The sequence below is a fragment of the Amblyomma maculatum genome, chromosome 5 (genome assembly GCF_055883805.1).
Source record: "Amblyomma maculatum isolate TAMU_Amacu chromosome 5, ASM5588380v1, whole genome shotgun sequence".
Taxonomy (NCBI): Eukaryota; Metazoa; Arthropoda; class Arachnida; order Ixodida; family Ixodidae; genus Amblyomma; species Amblyomma maculatum.
In genome coordinates, this window is record NC_139348.1 from 43,588,196 (window position 1) to 43,608,745 (window position 20,550).

The following is a 20,550-nucleotide window of genomic DNA, read 5'->3' on the forward strand; positions in this document are numbered from 1 at the left end:
GCAATGGCTCTTCTCGCGGAATAACGGCCCGATTTGAGGACAAAAGGGAACGTGACTCCCCACTTCAGCAGGTTTTTTTCTTAAAGTGTATGTAGTCACTTTATGGCTCGTCTTTTAAGCCCATATTAATAGGGCGCGCGTGTTGCACGCCGCTTGGAACTTCGTTTCCTGCTTTTCCTTCAGGCCAGCCTTCGGGACTAATGGAGGCGAGGTCTTTTTTTGCGTTGGCCTTGCTTGAGCTGCGGGTGGAACAAAAAACCTAAAAGCGTAAAGGATGCAATGAACAGAAATTTTTATTTCTGAACTTGGGCCTTCATTAACCCCAAGAAAGCTGCATCGCTAACGCTTGAGGATAAGTGTAAATGACCAAAGTTTCGGCGATGTGCGCTAAGCTCATGACTGCTCTGCGGAGACGCTCAGAGGACTAACGGCGGAGAGGCTTGAGCATATATTAGCAGACATAGCCAAAGGCTTCTCATGCAGGAAAACAAAACGAGGGCAACAGTCTCCGAAGAGAAGAGCATCTTTCAATATGTAAAAATAGCGGTTGGCACACGTCAATACCAAGATAAAATACATTTTATCTGGGTATTCACCGTAGGTCCATGTAATGAGAGTAAAATATTTACAGGAATAAAATTTGGATTTTACAAATTTGGTCGGTTCTAAGATAATGTATGGTAGTTTAATAGTATTCCTCAAAAATACATATATAACAGCTTACTGATAATTACATATGGATTCATATGTAATTATCAGTAAGATACAGGTGTTACATATAGCTCAAACATAGAAGCCAGTGAACTGATTCCAACCTAAACATAAGAAACCACCACGAACAATGAAAAGAATGGTAGGTGTAAAATCTGACAACAGTAAAAGAGCAGATGTGTTGTGAATAAGTTCGAGTAAACTGTATTCTAGCGAAATTATTAAGCCCGCCGCGGTGGCACACTGTTCAAGGCACTCGACTACTGTACTCAAGGATGCGGGATCGAATCCTGGCTGCGGTTCCATGGCGGCCCCTTTTTGATGCAGGGGAAAAGAATGCCAGGTGGTCGAAATTACCGGAGTCAGTCTCTATACGGTCTCTATCATTGCCTAAGTCGCTTCTGAAATATTAAACCTCATAAATCAAGCTAACCAACTATACCAAAATAAAGAAGCAATTGGAACGTGTAGGCCATAATAACCAATTGTCGCGTGATGAACTGAGGGTATTTATGAGAATTCAAGAGTAGTGAGGTATGGCATAAACGAAGGTGAATTATGTGGCTACCGGAACGACTAAGCCGGACTAATTGGAGGGATACAGGATAGGCCTCCACCTTGCAGTAGGTGTAGAGGGGCCGATGATAGCCATGATGTCGTCGTAGCATTATCAACCTTGGAGTAAAATTTTAAAAATCAGGCAGCAACGTTCCCGCGCAAAAGATATTGCAATACTTTTAACGTTCAGGTAGTACCGGTTATTTTGTGCCAGCCACAGCAAGAGCTGATAGAATAAATAAAACCCAATAAACCATAAAAATAACTGCGATACCGGTATAAAAGCTACTGGTAAATAGGCGGGCTGCTAAGGACAAAGGAAACTAAAACTAAGAAAAGAAGCTACATAGGCGTACAGTTCCTCTTTGTTGGACACGAGCAATGAAACAAAGCTACTTACCCGTGTCCACACCCGCTGAAAAGGAAACAAAAATCCAGTTAATACGCCATAAATTTTGTGGCTTCGCTACTTTGATAACGACTGGTTATAGTAGGAGTGAGTCCGCTATAATGGTAAGAATTTTATTCCAGTGCTATTTTATAGAATATATTTAGCATAACTATATCTATTAAACTTCTTGTGCGCTCACAATCTCTTGTGGGAGTGTGCTGAATCCACCAATTGATTGCGGAAATGCAAAGATGGTTACGTGAACGTTCCCATGCCTCATGATCACTTTTCTTTTGAAGCCTTTCTGTCTATTTGGTGAAGCACATTTAATGCGCTCTTGTCAATACAAAGGGCAAAAAAGTTTTTTTTTACTCTTAACCGTTTTATACATCAGTTAAGACTGAGAAATGCTATTTAGGATTTCATTTATAGAATCGAATTTTTTGCCTAATATTTTTCGCTAATGATACAATCAGAAGAATTATCTGATATCTTTGTTTCTCGCTAAGAAACAAAGAGGTAGAAGTGCTTATGTTCTTGTGCATTTATTTTTCTCATTAATATATTTAGAGTGTGTATCCTCTCGCTCAGAACTTGCAATAATACCCTCCAGGTGAGACGCACATGCGCCGTCTGCAACTTGTAAGCACAAATACGGATGTGTCAGTGCCAGCTATGGGGTCCAGCCCATTCCCGCAATAGCTTACTCAGTAAACACTGTTGCGGGCGCCGTTAGAGCCCCAGGTTCTCATAGAGTGCACGAGACGCACATGTGTTTGGAAAGTTTGCTTTGTGTGTAATAGGGCGTTTATTGACGCTCAGATGGAGAGCTGTGAGGAGAGGACCTTGCAACGGCGAGCCCAGCGTACTTCTTCTTTGTCTTTGTCGCCCAACGCACTGGTGCATGTCGATGGCTGAAGTGCTGACTATCACAGTACAATTTCCCCCCGGGTAAAAAAAAGGAGCCATCCTGGCGACTTATGGCGCGGAAAGCACAGCGGGGTCATAGAATGGCTTCAATCGGTTCACGGTTTCACGACCACGGCGACGCAAGTCCGCAGAGGGCGTGACGGGCTCAACTACGTAGTTGACTGCAGATGTTTGCTGGAGGACCCTATATGGCCCGTGGTAGCGAGCAAGAAATTTCTTTGAAAGGCCAGGGATTGTGGAGGGCATCCAGAGCCACACCAGAGAGTTCGGGAGATATGATGAAGCTTCGCCGATATCACAGAGGTATTTTTGTTGCCACTGATTTTCTGTTGTGAGAGAGCGGGCGAGCTGACGGCATTCTTCTGCGTATGTGACGGCATCGGATAGCGGGGAAGATTCGGAAACGTCAGGGCGGTAGGGAAAAAGTGTGTCCATGGTACAGGGTGGCTCGCGCCCGTAAAGGAGAAAGAATGGAGAGAATCCAGTAGTGGTCTGTGCCGCGGTGTTATATGCGTAAGTAACAAACGGTGGAACTTGGTCCCAATTGGAATGGTCGGTGTTCACGTACATAGCCAGCATGTCACCGAGAGTGCGGTTGAAACGTTCTGTCAGTCCATTCTTCTGAGGGCGGTACTAGGTAGCGGTGCGGTGCATGATGCGGCATTCTTTCAGGAGAGCCTCAAGAGCGTCTGATAAGAAAACGCGTCCGCGATCACTGAGCAGTTCGCGAGGGGCACCATGGCGAAGAACTAGGTTTTTCAGAATAAAGGCAGCCACGTCCCGTGCGGAAGCAGAGGGCAGTGGTGATGTCTCAGTGTAGCGGGTCAGATGATCCACTGCCACGATAATCCAGCGGTTGCCAGCTGAAGTTGTAGGAAGGGGACCGTATAGATCTATGCCGACACGATCAAACGGACGGGCAGGAAAGGGCAACGGCTGCAATGAAGCAGGAGACTTGAGAGGAGTTTTTCGGCGTTGGCAACACTGGCAAGAGCGGACAAAATGGCGGACAAAGCGGTACATTCCACGCCAGAAGAAGCGTAGACGCAAGCGCGTGTAGGTTTTCAACACTCCGCCGTGGGCGCACTGGGGATCAGTATGGAAAGCAGCACAAATTTCGGCGCGGAGATGACGGGGGATGACTAAAAGCCACTTCCTTCCGTCGTGAAGGTAATTGCGGCGATAGAGCAGCCTGTCACAAATTTAAAAATGGTGAGCTTGGCGGGCTAGCGCCCTAGACGAACGACCTGGAGAGTGACTTGAAAGAAAGTCCAGAAGTGTAGATATCCACGGGTCGCGCTGCTGTTCCGTGGCCATGTCGATAGTGGCAAGCGAAGACAAATCGTAGGTGCAGATCTCATCAGACAACGAAGAGGGAGGCAGCGGTGAGCGCGAAAGAGCGTCCGCGTCAGTATGCTTGAGGCCTGAGCGATATATTACACGAATGTCATACTCTTGGAGGCGAAGAGCCCAGCGAGCAAGGCGGCCGGACGGGTCCTTGAGGGACGCCAGCCAGCACAGAGCGTGATGATCAGTGACCACCTAAAATGGTCGGCCATAGACATACGGACGGAATTTGCCGATGGCCCAAATAATGGCCAAGCATTCTCTTTCCGTAACAGAATAATTTGACTCTGCCTTGGTCAAGGTGCGGCTTGCGTACGCCACCACATAGTCTCAGATACCAGGTTTGCGTTGGGTGAGAACGGCGCCTATCCCAATACCGCTAGCGTCAGTGTGAATCTCAGTTGGCGCATTTGGGTCGAATTGGCGGAGGATGGGAGGCTAAACCAAAAGACGGCGTAAAGTGTTGAAGGCGTCATCACAAGCAGGTGTCCATGCGGAGAGGTCGGAGCTGCCGGAGAGGAGCTGGATGAGAGGAGCAATAATAGAGGCGAAATTTAAGATGAAGCGGCGAAAGTAGGAGCACAGGCCGATGAAACTTCGTAGCTGCTTCAGTGATTTTGGGCGTGGGAATTCGGCAACTGCACGAAGTTTGGTGGGATCGGGAAGAATGCCATCCTTAGAAACGACATGATCTAGAATAGTTAGTCGGCGAGCAGCAAAGCGGCACTTCTTCAGATTCAGTTGGAGGCCGGTGGTAGCGAGACAAGTGAGAACGTCCTTCAGTCGGAGCAGGTGGGATTGAAAATCGGTAGAAAAGACTACGATATCATCGAGATAGCAAAGACAGGTTCGCCACTTGAATCCACGAAGCACAGTGTCCATGAGGCGTTCAAATGTGGCCGGGGTGTTGCAAAGCCCAAAGGGCATGACGTTGAATTCATATAATCCATCTGATGTGATGAAGGCAGTTTTAGAGCGGTCAGCGTCATCCATTGGCACCTGCCAGTAGCCAGATCGTAAATCCAACGAGGAGAAAAACTCGGCGCATTTTGCGAAGGTGGTGGCCTAGCCGTTACTTGGGCATACGTGAGAGGTGCCGTCACAGGCGGCAGCACGGGGTTGGACGGCAAGACATCAGCGACGTGTTCTTGCACGACATGGCGTATAGTAGGGGCCAAAGATGGAGCCAGTTCAGGAACGAGGCGGCCCGAGTCTTGAAAATGGGGAAGGAGTGAGATTTGACGTGCTACCTCTTCACGAATAAAATCTTTGATCTGTTGATTCAGCGGGCTCCCTTCAGAAGTTGCCGGACCACCCAGGGCTAATGCGGATACGCCTTCGTCGCACACACTGGAGCGGCGCCTAGAAGCGCGCCGCTTGCGGAGCTCGTCGTAGCTCTGGCAAAGCTTCACGAGTTCACTAACGCTGGTGGGATCTTTCACCACCAACATCTGGAAGGCGTCCTCAGAAATACCCTCGAGGATGTAGCGGATTTTGTTCGCTTCCGGCATGGCCGGGTCGACTCGTTTGCAGAGATCAACAACGTCTTCTATGTAGCTGGTAAAGGTCTCATCAGCGCGCTGAACACGATCGTGCAAACGTTGTTCGGCACGAAGCTTACGCACTGCCGGGCGGCCGAACACTTCCGCGAAATTCTTTTTAAATGTCGACCAAGATGACAGGTCAACCTCATGGTTGCGAAACCAGAGGTTCGCCACGTCCGTCAGATAGAATATGACGTTACTGAGCTTGTATGAGTCATCCCACTTGCTGTAGCTGCTTACTCTTTTATACGATGACAGCCAGTCGTCGACATCTTGGTCGGCCGTGCCACTGAAGAGGCAAGGGTCACGCTGGCGCACGACGCCAGAACAGATGATCGTGGGTGGAACGGCCGGCAGCGTAGAAGTGGACTCATCTTGCATGGCGGTTGTAGAGCGTAGTGTACGGCTTCGCAGTTCCAGTTTGGATGGGATCGTACCCCGCACCTCCGCCAATTGTAATAGGGCGTTTATTGACGCTCAGATGGAGAGCTGTGAGGAGAGGACCTTGCAACGGCGAGCCCAGCGTACTTCTTCTTTGTCTTCGTCGCCCAACGCACTGGTGCATATTGATGGCTGAAGTGCTGACTATCACAGTACATGTGCACTAAACTCATTGAAACTCCTAATAATTCTGTATCCTTGCACTTCATTTTAATGACACCACTTCAGTAGACACTCCAAATCTTGATCCAGTCATATTAAATTAAAGTTTTTATGTAGTTTCCATCGGTTTGTGCTCAAGTGAGCGTGACCACTTCAAAACTGGAGAACCTTTGCATTAATAAATAACTAATTAATTTCACTTGCAATGAAATATTTAGCTGACCGTACATGCTAAGTAAACTTCTACGTATACGCCTTCATGCTAGTTTTTTTGCTCTTTGTCGGAAGTGCACCAGAGATTTTTTTTTTGCTTAATAGTTATACGAAGCACTACTCAAATTAGTTTGTAAAACGATGCTTGGCGTCAAGCTCTTTGTAATCCATAAAATATTTCTGTTGATATATTATCAAAGCCGCAAAGAAACTGTGCATATACTGGGGTTTCGATATTATCTGCAGACACTCAGAAACTACTTTTACGTTAGAAAACAGCACCAAGGGTATGCACACATTTTGTGGTGTGCTGTCTCTCAGTTATTGCCGTATTGCTTCTGGCTTGGGGACTGCTTTGCATTTTACGCTAGCACATACTCTTCAGAAAGAACTGCTTTACGGCAGTGTAAGGCTGTTGTAGCTGTACTGATTAACTAAGGCTGCACTGAGCAAGAAGGCTATGTTCCGTACTGGCATGGTATCATTGCTCAGTGTTCTGCTCAAAAGGTCTGAACCGTTGTTCCCTCTCCACAAATTATATCTGTTACTGTGGTTTTGCATGCAGTGCACGTGAAAGAAAATTTAAGTGGTCTAAGTCGGTGTTCCTGTCTTATTATACACGACACATGTGAAATAAAATATAAGAGTGCCTTGCGGGCGCTTGTGCCGACGAAGCATTTTTTTTAGAGTTGCTAAGCAGAATCTGTCATGTGTTTGTAACTGGTTAACCAGAGGGCGGTGGCTTTGTCGTCATTTTTTCATGTCTGCCGTTCACAGTTGATGTATGCAGCTGTGTGGTCTGCCCTGCTGAAGACGCACTTCTGATGTATGGATGCGTACTTGTAGTACATATTACAGCGAAGCCTGCACTATTGCCTACCGGACACCTACACAGAATCATATCAGCCGGCCGAGCTCGCAACAAAGAATTGAGAAGTAGAGGTAGCCAGAAAACAAAACACAAATGCGCACTTCCCTCAGAAGCACCTATCACGTGTAGCCACAGCAAAAACTTATGCTGAGACTGTGTTCATTCAAGGAAGGACAAAAAAAAAACAAGATGGGTGTAAAAACGCACACAAGAAGTCATCGCTTCGCCTGCACAACCTTTTCCATCGCGCCTTTCGTTTTCACACACGAATGCAACCACCCACAAAAAACAGTAATTTTATATCTTATCCAATGTACATTTCACAGTGTTATTTGTCTTTTAACGCTGTCTCATATACTCGAGAGACCACGAACATAGAAAAGAACCAAACGCACTAAAGCGCGCTGGTCGGAATGCCGTATAGACCCTTTGCAGCGCGAGCGCATGGGCGCTGCCATATTTGATCATGTGACCCTTCTGTCATCGCCGGCCTTCTGGCCTTCTGGTTTGACGGCTTCCGGCGCACTGGTACTCAGATTTTGGTTGGTTTGTGGAGTTTAACGTCCCAAAGCAACTCAGGCTATGAGAGACGCCGTAGTGGAGGACTCCGGAAATTTAGACCACCTGGGGTTCTTCAACGTGCACTAACATCGCACAGCACACGGGCGCCTTGCTTTTCGCCTCCATCGAAAAGCGGCCGCCGAGGCCGGGATTCGAACACTGGTACTCAGCTGCACGGTGAATCGTACGCGCTATCGCTGAGGACAACGAGCTTGTAGACATCCAAAAAACTTCATTTGAATGCCTATAGTATGTGTAGGTGCTAAAAATGACTTGCTTGCATCAGCCGTCGACTTGCTTTATTTGTTTTTTTTTATCAATTCTTTCTCCAGCGTTATTTGTGGAAAACGGGAGTATCTGTAAAACTGAATAGATTACAAACTGATTTACCCCTCAAACTTTTCTTTTTATTTTCTTGCGCACAGGGCGAACGCATGTTCAGACCGCCCTGGCTGAGACGCATTAGGAATGTTCCCTTAACATTGTGAACTATATTCACTGCTCAATATCGACGCACGTGTAATCCCAGACAATCGATAAGTTATAATTTTACCTCCTGTAAACGTCCCTGGTTCAAAAGACTATTACGCTGCTTGATGGCCGCATCAGGCGCTCAGCGGCGTTCACCTGCGCTCGGCCGAAGGTGACTGAAACTGCACCGGAATTCAGAACCCACAGTAGGCAGCCCAAACAAGCGGGGATATAAAAAATCTTATCATGGTAAATTTCATCATTGGCCATTGCATTAGTTTTATAAAAGCAGCAGTCATTACATGTATTGCCGCAGTGCTTGTCTAATTAAAGTCTGGTTTTGTTTGTGAGGTTTAACGCCCTAATGCGACTCAGGCTGTGAGTGGAGGACCGCGGAAATTCAAACACTCTTGGGGTTCTTTAATGTGCACTGATATCGCAAAGCACACGGACTCCTGGGTTTTCGGCTGCATCGAAAAGCAGCCGCCGAGGCCCATATTTGATCCCGCATATCCTTGGGAACAGTACCTAATTAAAGTAAGCAGATTCACTGACTGATCACACTGAGTTTCATTCTCTACACAATTAATTCTTATAACTGCATAGACATTAATAGCAACGTCAAGGTATCTCGTAACGTCCTGCGAAAATTACGCGGCAGCAGTGCAAAGACGCAATATACAATTCGTCAGAAAACGTCAGGGTCGTTCTCGCATTCCCATGGCTACTGCCGGTGCTAAAATGAGCTGGTGCGTGATGTATAGCCTTTCTTTACAATTCACAGGCGCTTTTTTGTCCCAAAAAGGGACATGAACTCGTGATACATCTCTGAGAAAAACAGTGGCTTAGGCAATGATGTGCACCTTATGTAGAAAGCATCGTCTGTTCTTCCGCCAGTAAACAACAGGGTCATTATCTCTACTTCCTCGCAGAATACTTCGACTATACAGATGACACCTGCCTCAAAGCAGCGCTGTTTAAAAGTCAGCCGGCATTTTTACGCAGGATGCACAACAGCAGTCCGCACTGCGCGCCGGTGCGTTCCGAAGGCCAACGATGATGGATGGATGGATGGATGGATGGATGGATGGATGGATGGATGGATGGACGGAATATAGGAGCATCCCCTTTGAAACGGGGTGGTAGAAGTAGCCATCACGCTCATTTTTCTCCCTATATATCTTAATTATTGATTTCGAATGGGTAACTAAACCATCATTCAATTTATTAAATTTTTGTTCCTACATTACTAACATTATGTCACTTCTCTGCTTTTAGGCCACCAATCTTCCAGTCGTTTTTTGCTAGTTTCCACCGCCGGTTTATTCACCCGGCCACTGTTATCTCTAAACCTCAGAGCTTGCGCCTGCATCAACTTCCGGATGGATACCATTACATGCGAGTATAATATGACGGCCGTCCTAGTGGCGCCACCTGTTGCAAAAGAGTTGAACTACTGGCTGCAAACTGTCTATAAAGAGCCGCTTGTTCGCGCTTCTGCCACACTTGAAATTCAGGCAGCCCGATGAAAGACAAAACGCACAGGCTGCAGAAAGCTCCCTTCGTGACTTTCGCATAAAAGATCGACAGGCAGTTCCACTTCCCTACATTCGGGAAATACTCGAGTAGTAAAAACCAAGAAAGAACAATTTCTTCCTTGACGAGGCCATGACGTCGTCCTCTGACGTACTCCACCCAACTGTACGCCTCCTGCTAAAATCGGAGGAGGAAGCCATATTTCACTTGCAGAGGCTACTCGAACAGGCAGCAGAGAGAGTCTTCGGAGACGGAAATGAAAGAGAAGAGTATGGCAGTGTAGATTGATCTTGATACCTGTAACTTAGTAATTCGCAGATGTTAACACCTGATAACGTCAGATTACAGCATATTTTCGATTTTAGAGTGGCCGGTGGTCCTTTAGGAGGCTATACCTCACTGTTCAGATCTTTGAGAGCAAAATGTTAGCATTAAATCAGATTTTGATACTTCGTCCCATGCAATGTCTTTCGGCGGGCGCATCGAACCGCTTACCTAAGTCTTCCCCGACGGCACGACCCCACCCCAGCGGCCCTGGGCGCGCCCAGACATCGTCCATGTTGTCCATAGTGTCCGCATCATGTTGTCCATAGTGTCCGCGAAAAATGTTGCACATTAAATATAGATGGAAGTCCTCCGCTTTTCATAATGCTAAATCATTACTTGTACCTTTAGGCGAAAAGCTGGCGGCATGCTTTCTCGGCAGATGGCTAGAAAAATACATATGGAACTGCACAGCAAGAAGGTCATTAAGCGGCCACGTGGCGCACAGGCAAGCTGAGCATTCACGACGCATCATTTGGATGCATTCAGATCTATACGTGACCGAGGCTGCTGCCAATTCAAAGAATCCTATACAGAGCGCAATAACTTAAGAATCATGAATACCTTCTTCAGCAAACGGAAGAACCGGAAATGGACATGGAAAAGTCCTAACGGGGAGACTAAAAATAAAATTGACTTGATACTGTGTTCAACCCCCGCCATTATGCAAGATGTAGAAAATGCTATGCAGTGACCACAGGATGGTGAGGTCCCGTTTTAGCCTAAATCTAAAGAAGACACGCAACAGATTAGTAAGAAAAAAAGACCCATCAATGAATTAGCGGTGAGGGGAAGGGCATAAGAGTTCAGGATTTCGCTACAGAATAGATATTCAGCTCTAACCGAGGATGGCGACATTACCCTAGAAGCAATGAACAATAATTTCAGAGATATCATTACTAAAGGCGCTGTAGAAGTAGGCGGTTCGATCGTTAGAGAGCATAAAGGTAAGCTGTGTAAGTAGACGAAATATTTGGTTAAGAAACGCCAGAGTATGAAAGCTTCCAATCCAACAGACCAGATCAAATTTGCAGAGATATCATAGCTGATTAATAAGCGCAAGGTGGCCGATATAAGGAAGTATAACATGGAGAAAACTGAGCATGCTGTAAAGAACGGGGGAAGCCTTAAAGCGGTAACAAAGAAATTGGTCATAGGCAAAAACTAGATGTATGCGATAATTAAGGCACAAGGCGGGTAACGTCATCACTAATATAGACAAAATAGTCAAAGTAGCCGAGGAGTTTTATACAGCTCTCTACAGAAGCCAAAGTAGTCAGGATCGTAATGAGATTGGCGGGAGGGAAAAACAGTCAGGCGTTCCACCAGTGACGAAGGACGACGTCAAGAAAGCATTAGAAACTATGAAAAGGGGAAAATAAGCTGGAGAGGATCAGATAACTACAGATTTGTTAATGGACGCAGGGATATCGTGCTAGAAAAACTGGCCACCCTGTATACACAGTTCCTGGTGTCATCGACGGTACCGGAACCGTGGAAGAATGTGAGCGTTGTACTCATTCATAAGAAAGGGGACACTAAGGACATTAACAATTACAGACAAATCAGCTTACTGTCTGTTACGTATAAGGTATTTACTAAGGTAATCGCTAATAAAATCAGGACAACCTTAGACTGCAATCAAGCAAAGGACCAAGCAGGTTTTCGGAAACGGTACTCTACTATCGCTCATAACCATACCATCAACCAGGTAATAGAGAAATGCTCGGAATATAATCTGCCCTTATACATAGCACTGATTACGAGAAAGCATTTGACCCAGTTAAAACCTCGGCAGGTGATGCAGGCATTGCGAAATCAGGGGGTAGACGAGCCGTACGTGAAAGTGCTGGAAGATATGTATTGTGGCTGCACAGTAACCATAGTTCTACATAAAGAAAGTAACAAAATTCCCATAAAGAAAGGTGTTAGGCAAGGAGACACGATCTCCCCAATACTATTCACAGCTTGCATAGAGGAAGTATTCAGAGACTTGGAATGGGAGCAGTTAGGGATAAGAGCAGATGGAGAATACCTCAGTAATCTGCGATTTGCTGATGACATTGCCTTGCTAAGTAACTCGGGGGATGAACTGCAAATAATGATTGAAGACCTAGACAGGTAAAGTACAAAGGTAGGCTTAAAAATCAATATGCAGAAGACTAAGGTAATGTTCAACAGCCTCGGGAAGGAACAGCAGTTTACGTTAGGTAGCGAAGCACTGGAAGTAGTGGGCGAGTATGTCTACTTAGGACAGATAGTAACCGCAGATCCGGACCGTGAAAAGGAAATAACAAGAAGAGTAAGATTGGGATGGAGCGCATTTGGTAAGCACTTGGAGTTTATGACTAGCAGCTTACTGGTATCACTCAAGAAGAAAATATACAACAGTTGCATCTTACCTGTACTCACCTATAGGGCTGAAACGTGAAGGCTAACCAAGAGGGTTCTACTTCAGGTGATGACAACGCAGAGGGCTATGGAACGAAAAATGGTAGTGGTAACATTAAGAAATAGGAAGCGTGCAGAGTGGGTCTGAGAAATAACTCAAGTTACTAACATTCTAGTGGAAATTAAGAAGAAGAAATGGGCATGGGCAGGACATGTAGTGCGAAGAGAGGGTAACCGATGGTCACATAGGTTAACAAAGTGGATTCCAAGGAAAGGAAAGCGTAGCAAGGGGCGGCAGAAAGTTAGGTGGGCGGATGAGGTTAAGAAGATTGCAGGGGTCAATTGGATGCAGCTAGAACAGAACCGGGTTAATTGGAGAAATATGGGAGAGGCCTTCGCCCTGCAGTGGGTATAGTCAGGTTGATGATGATGATGATGATGATGATGATACATATCGTCCGTATATTAGAGTGAACTATGCTCAATATCACCGACCAAGGATGTTGTTCGATCATTTTTGCGCTATCGCTCTCGTTACGTATTCTGATTCGTGTAGTCATAACAGCCTAGCCTCACGCAGGTAATAAACTAAGTCCTGTATACGGGTTCCAACGTGCGAGTCTCCTCCGACGTGTCTTTCAAGTTCGCCGCCAACAACGAGAACAATGGAGCCTATGAGTGGCCATGATCTCGTGCTCCGCTTGAGCTCTTCATTAGAGCAGACGAGAAGGATGTTCATTCATTGGCCCACTCCTAATGCTCGTAGCTTGGCATCGTGCCTTCGCTTGAACCGTCTAGCCTCCCTCATATAGATCGTTATTCTCTGCTAAAATTCTCGGCATCCGTCTTGCCAAGTCTTGGTGGTAGTAGAGTCTCACCACCCCAAGAAGACACACAAACGTAGCCCCTTCATTATTGCTCGCGGCTGGTACATCATCAAAGGACGATGCCCCACTAGCACCTGCCATATGTTAGATCCCAGGCGCTCAAACTGAGCTACGCAAGTACAATATTCGTCTACGCCACGCTTCTATCATTCAGGAATCTAATCATACAGTCAACCAAACACACTATTAACGACCGCTCAATCAATGAACCAACACTTCTTACAGAAGGCGTGCATCACTTTGAGGCATGCTTCTTGGCTCTAGAGAGGCATTTTAGGATACCTATTGCCAGCGCTGCTACATCGAAGCACCCTAAGCGCAGTTTGCTCTATAGCGCATCCATCTATCTATCTAGGAAAATATGTACAGGTCAGTCTCGGTAGACGCCTCAACGGAGTAGGTGCCACTCAAATGTTTTAATTACATCATCATCATCATCATCATCAGCCTGATTATACCCACTGCAGGGCGAAGGCCTCTCCCATATCTCTCCACTTAACCCGGTTCTGTGCTAGCTGCATCCACTTGACCCCTGCGAACTTCTTAATCTCATCCGCCCACCTAACTTTCTGCCGCCCCCTGCTACGCTTTCCTTCCCTTGGAATCCAGTTTGTTACCCTCAGCGACCATCGGTTATCCTCTCTTCGCACTACATGTCCTGCCCATGTCCATTTCTTCTTCTTAATTTCCACTAGAATGTCGTTAACTTGAGTTATTTCTCTGACCCACTCTGCACGCTTTCTATCTCTTAATGTTACCCCTACCATTTTTCGTTCCATAGCCCTCTGGGTTGTCCTCAACTTAAGTAGAACTCTCTTGGTTAGCCTCCACGTTTCAGCCCCATAGGTGAGTACAGGCAAGATGCAACTGTTGTATAGTTTCCTCTTGAGCGATACCGGTAAGCTGCTAGTCATAATCTGCGAGTGCTTGCCAAACGCGCTCCATCCCAATCTTATTCTTCTTGTTATTTCCTTTTCATGATCCGGATCTGCGGTTACTACCTGTCCTAAGTAGATATATTCGCCTACTACTTCCAGTATTTCGCTACCTAATGTAAACTCCTGTTCCTTCCCGAGGCTGTTGAACATTACCTTAGTCTTCTGCATATTGATTTTCAAGCCTACCTTTCTACTTTTCCTGTCTAGGTCATCAATCATTATTTGCAGTTCATCCCCCGAGTTGCTTAGCAAGGCAATGTCATCAGCAAATCGCAGATTACTGAGGTATTCTCCATCTACCCTTATCCCTAACTGCTCCCATTCCAAGTCTCTGAATACTTCCTCTAAACATGCTGTGAATAGTACTGGGGAGATTGTGTCTCCTTGCCTAACACCTTTCTTTATGGGAATTTTGTTGCTTTCTTTATGTAGAACTATGGTTGCTGTGCAGCCACTATATATATCTTCCAGTATTTTCACGTACGGCTCGTCTACCCCCTGATTTCGCAATGCCTGCATCACCGCCGAGGTTTCAACTGAGTCAAATGCTTTTTCGTAATCAATGAATGCTATGTATAAGGGCTGGTTATATTCCGAGCATTTTTCTATCACCTGATTGATGGTATGGATATGATCGATAGTAGAGTACCGTTTCCGAAACCCTGCTTGATCCTTTGCTTGATTGCAGTCTAAGGTTGTCCTGATTCTATTAGCGATTACCTTAGTAAATACCTTATACGTAACAGACAGTAAGCTGATTGGTCTGTAATTTTTAAGGTCCTTAGAGTCCCCTTTCTTGTGAATGAGGATAATGTTTGCATTCTTCCATGCTTCCGGTACCGTCGATGACACCAGGCACTGCGTATACAGGGTGGCCAGTTTTTCTAGCACGATATCCCCCCCGTCCTTCAGCAAATCTGTAGTTATCTGATCCTCTCCAGCTGATTTCCCCCTTTTCATAGTTTCTAGTGCTTTCTTGACCTCTTCCTTCGTCACTGGTGGAACGTCTGACTGTTTTTCCCTACCGCCAATCTCATAACGGTCCTGACTACTTTGGCTACTGTAGAGATCTGTATAGAACTCCTCGGCTACTTTGACTATCTTGTCCATATTAGTGATGACGTTGCCCGCCTTGTCCCTTATCGCATACATCTGGTTTTTGCCTATGCCCAATTTCTTCTTTATCGCTTTAAGGCTTCCCCCGTTCTTTACAGCATGCTCAATTTTCTCCATATTATACTTCCTAATATCGGCCACCTTGCGCTTATTGATTAGCTTTGATATCTCGGCCAATTCGATCTGGTCTGTTGGATTGGAAGCTTTCATACTCTGGCGTTTCTTAATCAAATCTTTCGTCTCCTTAGACAGCTTACCGGTATCCTCTCTAACTATCCTACCGCCTACTTCTACCGCGCACTCAGTAATGATATCTCTGAAATTATTGTTCCTTGCCTCTAGGGTAATGTCGCCATCCTCAGTTAGAGCTGAAAACCTATTCTGTAGCGAGATCCTGAACTCTTCTGCCCTCCCCCTCACCTATGACGGACTATAACTATGACGGACTACAACTGTGACTATAAATAATTATGATTATGCATAACTGGCCATGACTATAAGTAGGTAAACATGACTGTGACTAACCATGACTGCGACCAACATTGATTATGCAAAGATCGCCTATGACTGTGACGATGTCTAATCAGTACTATGACTATGACTGTAACAGACTATGATAATGAATAGCCATGACTGATTATGATCATGATAATGACTACTGAAATATATGAAACCAATGACTATGAGTATCATTACCAGCTATATGACTATAGCTATGACTTTGCATTATGAATAACTACGATTGTCCACAACTATGATTATGCCTATGACAGTGAACAAGTGACTATGACTAACTATGACTGACTAATCGTTACTATGACTATGGTTAACCACGACAATGACGAGGAAGAATTATAAATATGATGACTGACTAACTGTTACTATGACTAGTACTAACTTTGGCAATGACGATAAAGAATTATGACTATGACTAGCCATAATTATGGCTATCCCTAAGAATATCCACGGCAATCTCGACGCATTGTCATAGTCATGGCCAAATTATTGTCATATTGTAGCAATCTTAAAATATGAAATGCGGCTGATTACAATACGTTATAGAGACAATAACTGTTCTCCGAGGAAGCCAAGAACAGTTCAGGTAAACAAGAGCCAGATTGATCATGGAAAATTATTTATTGATACGTCGGTCAGCTCTGCAATGCATATAACAATCGAAGTTTCAGCAGCAGATCTCGAAATCAAGATTCATAGAATTCGGCAGAGCCGCGCAACGTGACTGTATGGGAATAATTGAACAAAGCCCTGGCCGCAGCGCCACAGGCACAAAGAGCTTGGCCGTTGCGGGCACTGGGATATGCGCATATACCACGAACAGTCAACAGAGGAGAGGAGAGCATGGACTCTTCAAGACGAGCGGCTCGCTTCGGCCGATCTCAGTGCGCAAGAGGCGTATGCCAGTGAGGTTCCTGCTTTACCGCACGTAAGCCGACGTCGATGCGCGCCGTACATCGGTGGTAGTAGCCTGTATGTTGCAGAGAGCATCTCAGGTGGCCGATACCCTTGCCACAATCAACGGTAAGTTCAGTAAGACTTCGTGAAACTGCAATATGACAACAAATCTTGGCAATGTTTTGTACCACGCTTCGTCAGACGCCGCTGTGAGACCGTTTACTCGATGCTACCAGACATTCTAAAATATCTGACAAAGCGCCTACGCTGTAAAAGATACGCGCGCGTGCCGTGTCCAGTAACGATGCGTCAGGACCGCAGCACTAATCATAGCAGCCAAAATTAAGCGTCCTACTACTTTCTTTCCATGTGTAGGCTATACGGAGTGTCCTCTGTTCGGCCACTTGGCTGAGAAAAGACGTTAAGTCAACGCCGTCTGCTTCATGGCTCCAAGCAGGCTCCACAGCCTTCTGTCGTGGATGCGCGTCCTGGCACAAGGATGCTGTGGCATTTTCAGACTATTCAGAATTGGTCCTTGTGCCCTAGAAGGCGTGATGATCTCGCAGAGTTACTGTGGGGAAGCGCCAGTACCACATGGTACCCAGTCGAGGCATACGTCACTGGTCACACAAGTCTGCGGCGCACCTGCCATTTCCAGGCCACAGACTAGCGACGCGCATTCAGAGCAGTAGTGGAATTTGTAGCAATCTGTGCTATGATCCTTCGATATCAGGAAATATCTTTCTTAGCCACTCTTTCTTTTTCGTCGATACACCTCGTCCCATTCATGCAATTATACCCTCTCGTTATGCAATGGTCGTCCACCTGGCCCACTGCTACGCAACGTGCCCTACGAGGTAGCATATGGAAAAGAGCGCTGGCACACTAACCGCGTACAACCAAAAAATATATATTTCAGTTTTCAACTTCGATCATTTTTCTGCACTAAAACTTGTATGAACTTAGCGGGAAGACCGCGTCACAGTTTTTACGGAGTGTACAACCAAATTTATCCCATTATGAAGTGAGAGTGTGTGCCGGTAGAAATATTTAGCCAAAAGCTTCTTTGACACTGCATGAAAGCACTGGCGATCATTCAGGCTTTCATGATTAAATGAGACACAAATTTTAAAAAATAACTATTCACTATAATGTACTGCCGTCCGCACTTCGTTGGCGACCACCACTTGTTGGCGACCACTTTGTTGGCGACCACTACTTGACAACAACGAAGCACGGTGTCCAAAAAGCTCCGATATTTTCACCATCTTACAGCAGTAGACACAAATGTTCGCCCTGCTCGCTTTTGTGTCCCTCGGATGACAGAACAAGCTGATGTAAAGATAATTCAAATAATTTCAGCACACTGGTTTGGCTGCGTCATAAAGCCTCTCCTCTACTTGAAAGAATTTTTCACACGCATAAAGGCGTTTTTCGCGTCGCCTTTCTGCTTAAACTAATATCCGAAAACCATAGTCGTGCATCTCTCTGGAACTACATAGCCTAATAAATACCTTTTGGTAACCTTCTACGGCTAATGCAACTTGAAATTAGCAAAGGAGAATAACGCCCCGAAAAGTTGAAGCAGGTACCTTCCATAACGCTCGCGCCTGTGGGGTTAAATGTGAGACGTTGTCGACAAGCTTCTATCGAGCTGCTTTGGAGTGGTGTGTGTGTGAGTGTAAGGGGGGGGGGGAGGGGGGAGAGTATGCATTGAATACTATTATTTTCACAAGTAACAACTTTGACTCGACTAAGAAAATCACTTATTGCAAACTCCACCTATCCCCGGAAGTGTTTATTTAGCCATGCCATCCTGGAATGCCGATTTCTTTCGCAGGTGCCAGGCAATTAGCTGCGATTCAGTTGGTTTGATCGACAGATGGTACTTGGCGTTACACAGACCAGAATCGTTCCTTTAAATATTGATAGGAGGGAAAAACCTTTGTAGACGTCTATATTAGAGTCGTGAGATTTCGAAGCTCGGGCGAACAATGCCCTTTTCGAGAGCTTACTTTGTCGGCCTGGTTTGTCCCGGCAAACATCGAAAAAATAAACCTCTTCTGTGTCTTATTCCACCAAAGCGTACAAATCTTCCTACCGCATTGCTCCAAAATCACGTAATATTTTTGGCGTTTCCTAGAGTTGCACTGGCTGAAAACGCTCATAATTGAGCCATCATTGTGACTCGATGTCCTAGCTGTCGCTTATAAAAATATACATTGATACAACCCCCCCCCACCCTCCTTCCCCCGAATTTATCTCTTGAAATTGACAGCAATTTTTCAACATCTCAGATCAATCGGAAGATGGATGCGATTGAAATAGCCCATCAATAAACGATAAAAAAACGAGTGCCAGTTGCGCCCAGTTAACTCCTAGAACAAGAAAGCGCATTATTGCACCAAAATATTATCTGAAATAGCAGAATGAGAGCATAACTCTTGTCTAGTTTGAAAGTTTTCGAAAATGCTCAAAATATTATCTTTGTTCACAACTGCACGTCGTAGTGGTATACGAATAACGCCCGGTCTTCTAGGACCCGTCGATAGAAAACGAAGAAAAATATAATTTTCTCTCCTGAGAGAGTCTCTTGTAATTTGAATGTTTGCTCTATTTCTATTCTATTCTATTTTATATTCTATTTTCTAAGAATTCTACTTTGCCCGCCTTTACTTTGTAATGCCTTATGCTATTTATTCACGAGGAAACCAAGCCAGAAATACAGAGTTTACAATGTGACTTGTACTTACTGCACAGTACTGAAAATTTCCAACACGATAAGGAAGCAGAACAAAGTGAACTTCATCTTCCTGTCTGCGACAGCCACAACTGTTATGACGGTGCCCTAAAACGTATTCTAGCACAACTCGGTAGGTCTTTTTATACCATGCTAAGGAACAATTTTTGTTTGAAGAAAAAATCTCAAAAGCGATCGGTGGTTAATATCATCATAAAAAAAGCGATATCGATCACAAGCTGTCATCTCCGGTAGAGCTAGATTAGAGGAAATATTAAACAGTGCACAAGGCATAGAAAGAGGAACAATAATATGCACACGTGTGTGTAATTAGGATGAGCGCTCAGAACAAACTAGTTAATAAATTCGCAAACCCACGCTATATATGCATTAAGCGCTAATTCTACGCTAAGCGCTCCAGAGTTGTCGAATCTTTTTCATCGAGAAATAAAAAATTACATGGGTGCACTTAAGTCTCCCTAAGTGCGAAAACGCGAAAGCAATGCGGGTTCAGTGCCTAGTTCCGTTATGAGCTCACTTTCTTTTTCGTTCCTTCTTGCGTGTAACACTTTATTTTTGTTTGTAAGGATTTCGTATTGAAATACCCAAAGTACGATGTGGACATATCAAGGTCAATTCGATGCTCAGGGATCATTTACGGCTTCTTATTCTTCTCCGATGAAGGGCACATACCCGCGAAGGGGGATTGTCCAAGGTTCAGTGTGGACTGCCAAATGTATTACAGCTAAAGAAGTAGTGTAGTGCACTCAATTATGAACTGAGCAAAAACATAGTATTAAAGATCACAGAAGTGAATGAAAGGGAAAAGTACGGACCAAAAATTTAGAAGTTTGTAAATTTAGAATACAATTAGCAAGGGAATCTATTCTTAGCTGTTACGTAGTTATGTAAATGATGACAAATTTGAGGCAACGCAAATCCTCTTGCACTCGCACCGAAGGAGAGAAGTGAGACCAACAATGTAAAGGAAATTCTCTATATTTT

The 20,550-nt window shown here is 45.2% G+C and overlaps 1 protein-coding gene across 6 annotated transcripts in view; it reads right to left on the reverse strand.

Annotated features, from left to right (window-relative positions):
- LOC146188191 (uncharacterized) overlaps window positions 1-19,706 on the reverse strand; it is an 87,255-nt gene extending 67,549 nt beyond the window's left edge. For 2 of the 6 annotated variants that reach the window (XR_014707487.1, XR_014707490.1), the window contains exons 1-3: window positions 19,559-19,673; window positions 12,473-12,537; window positions 1,670-1,684 (exon numbers count right to left, since the gene is read on the reverse strand). Coding sequence is in view for 2 of the 6 variants with exons in the window: in XM_084603667.1 (XP_084459793.1) it covers window positions 1,670-1,684; window positions 19,559-19,614 (71 nt within the window). In the remaining 4 variants the exon portion in view is untranslated. Of the gene's footprint in view, window positions 1-1,669; window positions 1,685-12,472; window positions 12,538-19,558 lie in introns of all 6 variants that reach the window. The other 4 variants (XR_014707489.1, XM_084603667.1, XR_014707488.1 and 1 more) reach the window with 4 other exon arrangements.
- Window positions 19,707-20,550: the final 844 nt, after the last annotated feature.